The following is an 8,708-nucleotide window of genomic DNA, read 5'->3' on the forward strand; positions in this document are numbered from 1 at the left end:
CCCATTCTATAATCGGCTTCTGAGTTATCCATTTATATGATATCACAACTTCTTCAACGCCATATATGTTATGAAACCATTTTGTCCTTATATTAGTTCATTAGATTAGACCTTTTTAATGGTGCAGTTATTTTGAATGTTGCTTCTTTCTCAAGTTTACAATCAAATTTCAAAGAAGAAGAACATTCCAAGATTATTAAGGCGCCTCAAAATTGATCCGGTCATCAACTGTCAATTTTTTTTCATTTCGTCTAACCAAACAAATATTAATATATCCACTAATACTGTAACATCAAACATTATCAACTTCTACAATAGATACATTAAAAATCACAAAAAAATAGTTATTGACTTTTAGCTTTTTATAGTGAAAAAACTTTATAATAATAATAATCATAATGATTTTATTTTCCATGATATTGGTGGATTCATTTAGTTTTTTCATGAAAAACAACGAAAAAAGAAAAAAAAAGTTAGGAAGGTAGCGAAAAAAACACGTTCTGGGAATGAAAAGTAACAAAAATGGCTAAGAGGAAAAAAAGAAGAAGAAGAAAGAGAAAAGGCAAAAACCAACGGTCCCATGCCATGTTGACTTCTCACCATAAAAGAAAGAGAGAAAAATAAATAAAAAAAACAGTCACATGACGTGGGTAGTGCATGATGATTACACGTGTCAAATGGATGCGTAACATTTGTGGGCCCACTAAACAACAACCTTTTCTCTCTCTTCATCTTTTCAAAAGTTGGTAAGACATAGGCACCCACGGTTTGGCTTATGTTTTACACTGAAAACATATAGAGAGACGCGGAAAGAATCTACCATGTTTCTAACGCATTCTTCTCTCTCTTCTTGCAACCATTACCAGAGCATGCACATCATAAACCATGCGTTTTATTACGCTTTTGTCCCTTCCCTGTTTCTTAATTCACATGTCACTGCCCTCCTCAGACATTATCATCATCAACAACAACAGCAGTAAGGTTTCTGAGTTGGTCGTGTCGTGTACATGGCTGTGTCCAACGGCGTCGAAGCAGTGTTAGAGTTTCTGCGGAAGAATGGCTTGTCGGAAGCGGAGTCCGCGCTCCGAGAAGACATCATCGAGAACACCGACCTCGGAAACTTCGACTACGAGAAGTTCTTCTTCCCCATGGTCCCGCCGCCGCCGCCGGTCAAAGTCCGATCCTTCTCCAGACCGTCCGAGCTCGTCGCCGCGGACGGCGACTGCTCCAAATCCAGCTCCGACGAGTTCATCACCATCGGGTCTTCCACTTCTCGCGTCTCTTCTTTAGGTAATCCAAATTCAAATCATGTTTAGTGCTTATGCTCAATTAGATGTGTTGATAAGTGATTATTGATGAGTGATCAGTGATTGATCACCCTCTGTTCGAAGTAACGGAGACCTAAGCAGTTACTGTTTGATGTTTTCTACTTCTACTATTGAATTGAATGTTTTTTCTTTAGTTGTTTACACTTATGTGTTTTCAATTTGTAAAGTAGGATCGCGTAATTAATCGTCCAAATTTGATTTCGTGTGTTTCGGGATCACACAGCTCAATTGCATGCTATATTAATTCAGCATTCAGGAGTCCTAGTGATAATGATCTGCAAAAAAAATATAAAAGAAATTCGTTTTAGGGGCTGCAGAGTAGCAGTGGTTTCGTACTGCAAAAAAAAAGCTAGTATTTAAATTTTGTTAGAAAGATTGATTTAGTAATTCGTGAAAACATCAATTTAGTTGAGTGGTGCCATTCACGAATGTTCGAGAATGGAGCATCCTAAAACCTAGTTGTTTTTGCAGAATTCGTAAATCCGTATGGAATCCGTTCCTCGTCTCAGACTCAGAATGATTCCGAGTCTTCTTCTGAAAGATTATCTCAGTTTGGCACAGCACGTGATTATCACGATTTTGATATGCAAAATGAACCGTATTGGTATAATGAAAAAGATGATGACTATTTCATGACTCCTAGTTTTGAAGGGCCAGATTATTTTGCGTGTCAGAGTGAGGATAAGTTTGTCATGACTGCAGAAACAGAAAACCAACGTGACAATTCTCTGCATCTTGGTTACAACTTTGAAGAATTTCAACTAAAGGGGAATAGTAATGGTGGTTACATGGACAAGGCATGCCTCGATAATCATTCCTCTGTAGGGGATGGAACTGTGACTTGTTCAAAAGGGTATTGTCATGTTGATAACAAGGACCAGTTTGAAGAGGAATTAGAGGGTGAGGCTGAGAAACCCAGTGTCTCCTGCAGTTGTGAAGTTCCATTTTGCAAAAGCAGTCCTGGTTCTGGAGGTTCTTGCAGTCTGGATCCTACAAACTTCGGCTACCCTAACTTGAAGGAAATCCATCTGAACAATTTTCATTTGAAGGTTGTTGGGGACATTAACTCTCTTGATTCTACTTCAGAGCTAACTCTGAATCAAAGTTTTGATCACTACACTAAAAACAACAGCAGTAAGAAGTACGAGGGTCCTTACGACTTAACTATTGAAGTTACTGATAAAAATCTACCAAATGGACTTGACACCTCTGAAGCACAAGTTGGTGGAGAATTAGCTGAAGACTGCCAAGATCCAGAGCTTGCTGCGGATGGAGAGGATACCACTGATGATGAGCTCTTAAAGTATACTCAAGAGGAAGAATACGAAGTGTTTGATCTGAGAATTATACATAGAAAGAACAGGTTTTGAAAGATGATATTGTATCTTAAACTTTCATTTCTACCAAATATACCTGCTAAAGCTTGTGAATAAGTTGATTCTGAATGTGTAGAAGTTTAGGTAGTAGAATTTAAAATTAAATGCCACTTTGTTCCTTTTAACTTTTCTTAATTTTGAGCCTTCAACTTTTCTTCATGATGATAACTTTGTGGCTTTGCACTTTTGTTCCTTATGTATTTAAATAAACTAATGTTGTATCTGAGTCTAATTTGCTATCGTCTATTATTGCATCTACAGGACTGGATTTGAAGAAAACAAGGAACTTCCGATTGTGCTAAATACAGTATTGGCTGGAAGGTATTATGTAACAGAGTATCTTGGTTCAGCTGCCTTCAGTAGGGTTGTTCAGGCACATGATCTTCAGACAGGAATAGATGTTTGTTTGAAGATTATTAAAAATGACAAAGACTTCTTTGATCAAAGCTTAGATGAAATCAAGCTTCTGAAACTTGTCAATAAGGGTGACCCAGCAGATGAACATCACATTTTGCGCCTTTATGACTATTTCTACCATCAGGTATGTCTTATACAGCTGAATTGATTTCGTATAAGGTATACAAATGTTTAGTTCAATTCAAACTATATGTAAAATTATACTTGCTTAACAGGGAAACTCTGGACTATAGAGCTAGAGCGCACAAATAAATCCTTTTCGGATAGCTTTTAGAATGATCTAATGGAAATTTATCATTAACATTTCTTTATATATCTTCTCTCATTCTATTAAGTCTTATGTTGCTTATGTTGAATTAAACTCCACAGGAGCACTTGTTCATTGTAACTGAACTTCTGCGAGCAAACTTGTATGAATTTCAGAAATTCAACCAAGAATCTGGAGGGGAAGCATATTTTACATTAAAGAGATTGCAGGTTTGTTCAGATAGAAGAAAAATTTGTGTGCCTCTTTCACATGATTACTTATTCAGTTGTTATATTCCTAGAGATAGTTATCTTAAGCACTGTGATCCTTCACAATTTTGATGATCACCAATATCTGTCTCCTATTAATACATGCCTATCCACTGTTGGATAGTTAATTCAGCTATTTGAATAGAATTGCTTCTTGACAGAAATAGAGAAGTTGTCTAAATGATTAGGGTTGTTGTTATCCTTCTTTGCAGATCATTACTCGTCAGTGTTTGGAAGCATTGCAATACTTGCATAGCTTGGGAATTGTTCACTGTGACCTGAAGCCAGAAAACATTTTAATCAAAAGTTACAAAAGATGTGAGATAAAGGTTATTGATCTTGGAAGTAGTTGCTTTCAAACAGACAATCTGTGCCTATATGTACAGTCCAGATCCTATAGAGCTCCTGAAGTGATGTTAGGTCTTCAATATGATGAAAAGATTGATATATGGTCTCTCGGATGCATCCTGGCTGAGCTATGCTCTGGTGAAGTATGTTCTAATTTCCCTTTTCTTATGATATTGATGAAATACATTTTTCTTTAGTTTTAACATGAGCAAGAAAATTGCTTTCTTTTACACAGTTAAATCAGATTTTCAGTTGGTAAGACAATATCATTGCGGAATAATTTATTTTCAATGAATTTTTTGTTTTTTACTTATCCTGAATTTGTATGCCTTCTGCAGGTGCTGTTCCCAAATGATGCAGTTGTGATGATCCTGGCACGCATAATTGGAATGTTTGGTTCTATTGATATGGAAATGTTGGTGAAAGGACAAGATACGCACAAGTACTTCACCAAAGAATATGATATTTATTATGTAAATGAGGTTTGTTTCCCCTATTTTTCCTTTTTTGTCAGATTTGTCGTTTATGTGAAATCTTAGGTGAAAAAAATTCTATTCCCGTTGCTGACTCCAGCTTACTCATTTACTTGAAGTGAAAAAGTAGCAAAATGTTCCCTTGAGTCTAGAAGTGTATTAGCTTGATATGATCTAGTTAACACGAGAATGAAGCACACTTTCATTTTCTTTATGAGTGCTAATTAAATCTTATATGCTTACTAATCCTTGTGATCAATATCAAATTTGCCAAGGCCAATCAGTGAAATTCAACAATCTTTTCTCAGAATATCTTAGCAACGTAAGAAAATAGAGTAATTGAAAGGGGAGTATAGATAGTTATGTGCAATAAAGGAAAAAAATTAAAAAGTCCCTTCATTCATGAACATAATTAATTTTGAAATGTTAGATGGATAATAGTAGAGAGTTTCTTTTATCCGTTAGTCTAATTGGATGACAACCCTACAAGTGTAATAATCTAACTTTAGAAAAATAAAAGAAAAAAACAATAAAATGTTTGTTAATTACAATAACTTAGCCCCATCTTTGAAGTTTGAACTACTTAGGGTGGGTGGGTTTGGATTTTAATTGCCAAACCAACATATTTCATCTCAAATTTCAATTCATTTAAAAGCTACAATTGACTTAGAAGCTACAATAAGTTGGGTTTTTTCTTTCCACTCCAATTGAATTCAACTCAACTGAAATTCAAACACACACTTAGAGTGGGTGCATTTGGATTTCAACTAAAACATTCTCAAACCTCCTTTTAGTTTTCATTAAACATTGTGTCAACATTCAAACAAACACTTAATTTCAGGCCTAGAGTCTCCATGCTGTCATGTGAATCCTTCTAAATTTTATTTCAGTTGTTTCCAACTAATCTTTAATATTGTACACTCTACACAGGAGACTGATGAACTGGAGTTCTTGATTCCAGAAGAGTCATCGTTGGAGCAGCACCTACAGGTTACTGATACTATGTTTATCAACTTTATCAGATACCTACTCTGCATCAACCCCAAAAGAAGGCCTACTGCAAGACATGCACTAAAGCATCCATGGCTTTCCTATGTTTACTAATCCTTTCTCTGGTGGAAAGTTCAGCAATTCTATTGGAGTTATCCACATCTCATTATCTCTTCAGCTTATTTTCTGCATATAGCAAAGCTTGCAATCACAATTTTGGTTTGTTTTAGCCAACACCAAGTGTCACTGTCATTTTGTATATTTGTTTTTTTTTTGCCTGTTGATTTCCTTGTACAGAATTTCTTCCCATTATTTTTTTGCCTTCCATGAATGGAGAGGTTATCAGAATAACATTTTCTTGTGACCCCTTTTGGTTCTAACATAATATCCACATAATACAGGGTTCCATCAATTCACTGAATTTAGACTAATTTACTTTCTTTACAGAAAAAATATGCAAGTTTCTCAGCGATTTCAGATGCCAGCCTTTGTAAAGGTAAGTTTCATTCAGCCACTGAGATTTGGCTTCGCAAGTAATTTGCTTTAGATCAGATATTGAATCCTTATTTCTATGATTACACACACAAAATTCTCACTCTGAAAACATGAATAACTTTATGTATTTTCTTATAAGACATGAATTTATTATTATTTGTCACTTCCATCTAATGTTTTATAATTTAATTATTGATTTTTCTAAATTTTAATTTATACTCAATTTACTTCTGGTTTTTTATTAATCTTTCCTTTTTATCTTAAATTTCAGTTATTAATGCTCTTATTTTTAATTTTAAATAACTTATTATTTTACTTAGCTCTTTGATTTAAGTTGTTTCTCCTTATTTATTTATTTTTCATAATTTTAAATTCACTTCAATTAATGTACACCTGTATAATACATAAGATATTTAACGGTTACGTTAAAATTTTAATGTTGAGAAACATTTATAACATACAAATTTAAAGTAGACTTTACAAAAATATTAGTGAAATTGATTTTAAAATTATGTCAACAGAATTTAACAAATATAAATGAAATCAAACATGGTTATAACTTTATAAATTGTAAAGAAAATGATCGTTTCAAATAAATGAAAATAAATACAAGTATGGTTATAAATTGTAGTCTTTTACATTTAATATCTTAAATAATATATTTATTTTTAGTAATTTTACTGCCTACCCATTATTCTTATTAATGATTTTTACCATTTCTCTATTAGAAAATTTATTCATTGCTGTTATATAGAAACAAGGAGATTAGTTTATTAAAGTCTGATAGTTTATGAATTTCCTATTTTTTTACACAAATGATTTCATCAATATATGCGTTCATAGAATCAAACATTTTATTTTAGACGTATACTATTATGTAAAATTAAATTTATTTAATGAAGTGTTTATATTAATAAATAATTACATCACTATATTAGTTTCGTAAACATGCTTATGGGCATAGTCTGATAAAATATATTTTTTATTAGTTTTAATAAAAATATCAAATGATGTCAATACGTATTCATAAAACATACGATATGTGACTTTTAAAATTTGTATTAAGAAGTTAACAAGTTTATTTACGGAAGTTGTGAAATTTATTATAAGAAACACTCTGATATATTCATTTCAAATTTTATTTGATTCAAATTGAATATTTACTTATGGTGCATTAAATTTGGAGAAATTTCTGTAATAATATATAAGATATGAGACTAATTTGGAAAAAATAAAATAAAACTGAAGGTTTGAGTTTTTATGAATGTGAAAGTTTTTCTAGTAATCAAGGAATATTATTTATAATATTAATATTTATTTAATGATAAAATGGAGATGTTACTAAACATTCTAGTAATTTGTAAACATATTGCTAAATAATAAATATTTCCCATTTCTTTCTCTTTAATGGGCCCAAAAGGCCAACTTAGTTATCAATTTTATTACTGTATTTATCACTTTTCTACAATTTTGAAAGTAAAAATGTTTAAAGAACTGTTAATTTTTAATTTTTTTTATTCAAATGTATTTAAAATTGATGTGTAAAAATTAATATTTATTTATCAATATAAGTTTAATTGTTTTAGTTGACAACGATTTTGATATTTATTTATAGTGATTGCGTGGTACAGAATTGCTTCTGCTACACACAACTTGCACTGAACATGGCAGAATTTAAGATGACTACATAAATTTATAGACCAACTACTATCTTTCTTCATGTTTTCAATTTTTTGTGGTGTGATTGAAAGTGAATAAGTGGGGGTAAAAAAAGATAATTACTGTGAAAATTATATTATTTAGATTAGACTAAAAAAAAAGAGAATTAGGGTCCAGAATAATATTACAACAATCTATTTCTTCATGTTAACATTGTTAAATATGATATATAACATTTTTAGTGTTTAATTTAAGAGATTTATGCTTCAATACTTTATTTACTTATTCAATAGTATATATATATATATATATATATATATATATATATATATATATATATATCGATAACATTATAAAATATCTTTGAATTTAAGAAATTTAAAGTAAACCTAAATTTCAAATTACGAGGAATTACTCGAATATGGTGAATTACTGCTCCTACAGTTACAATCTCTTGTACTTTTCTTTATAATAATGGTTTCAGATTTTATTTAACCAAAATTAAGAAAACATTTTTTATTTTAAAATAATTTAATTAAATTACTTATTATATCACTTCTTAGTTTTTTTATTTTAATTTAGATTAAGTTTTCTCTTTCTTTATCTTAATTAAAGTAAGGGTATAATTTTAAAAAAAATGTCTTAAAATTAAAATAAAAATATTTTTTTTATTAAAAACTGGTAATTACAAAGGAACAGAGGAATTATATTATATAGGCATTAATAATAGAGTATTGATTTTAAATTAAATTAAGGGGGAAAACGTGAAAATGAGAGAAAATATTATAAATAATTTATTTGATATAGTATAAGTCTTTTTGTATATTAATATATTTTTTAAAAATCAAATAATTTAAATAAAAATTATAATTAAAAAAATAATATTATTTATTCAATTCCTTTATTTTATTATAAAAACATGAATATTAAAATGATAATCGATTATATAAAAGTTATAATTAATTATCTTGAAATGGATAATATTTTTTTCTCACAATTGCACGAAAAATTTAAATCATCAAAACTTTTTTGTTTTAAGTGATTTTTCACTTTTTCAATTCTTGATTTCTTTATTTTCTTTTCTAGTTTGAGTAAAATATCAAAAA

At 30.6% G+C, this 8,708-nt stretch overlaps 1 protein-coding gene across 1 annotated transcript; it reads left to right on the forward strand.

Annotated features, from left to right (window-relative positions):
* Positions 1 to 742: 742 nt before the first annotated feature.
* LOC137823323 (Protein kinase superfamily protein) lies at positions 743 to 5,869 on the forward strand. Its single transcript, XM_068628405.2, has 7 exons — positions 743 to 1,290; positions 1,800 to 2,691; positions 2,966 to 3,245; positions 3,491 to 3,598; positions 3,850 to 4,128; positions 4,324 to 4,467; positions 5,389 to 5,869. Exons 1-7 carry the CDS (start codon positions 1,008 to 1,010, stop codon positions 5,560 to 5,562), a joined length of 2,160 nt encoding a protein of 719 aa, XP_068484506.2. The 5' UTR covers positions 743 to 1,007; the 3' UTR covers positions 5,563 to 5,869.
* Positions 5,870 to 8,708: the final 2,839 nt, after the last annotated feature.

Source organism: Phaseolus vulgaris, chromosome 8 (genome assembly GCF_051622355.1).
Source record: "Phaseolus vulgaris cultivar YP4 chromosome 8, ASM5162235v1, whole genome shotgun sequence".
Taxonomy (NCBI): Eukaryota; Viridiplantae; Streptophyta; class Magnoliopsida; order Fabales; family Fabaceae; genus Phaseolus; species Phaseolus vulgaris.

Coding starts and splice junctions, on each gene's coding strand:
- LOC137823323 (XM_068628405.2), top strand. CDS start 1,008: ATGGCTGTGTCCAACGGCGTCGAAGCAGTGTTAGAGTTTCTGCGGAAG. Junction 3,246..3,490: donor ATGACTATTTCTACCATCAG/GTATGTCTTATA, acceptor TAAACTCCACAG/GAGCACTTGTTCATTGTAAC. Junction 4,468..5,388: donor ATATTTATTATGTAAATGAG/GTTTGTTTCCCC, acceptor CACTCTACACAG/GAGACTGATGAACTGGAGTT.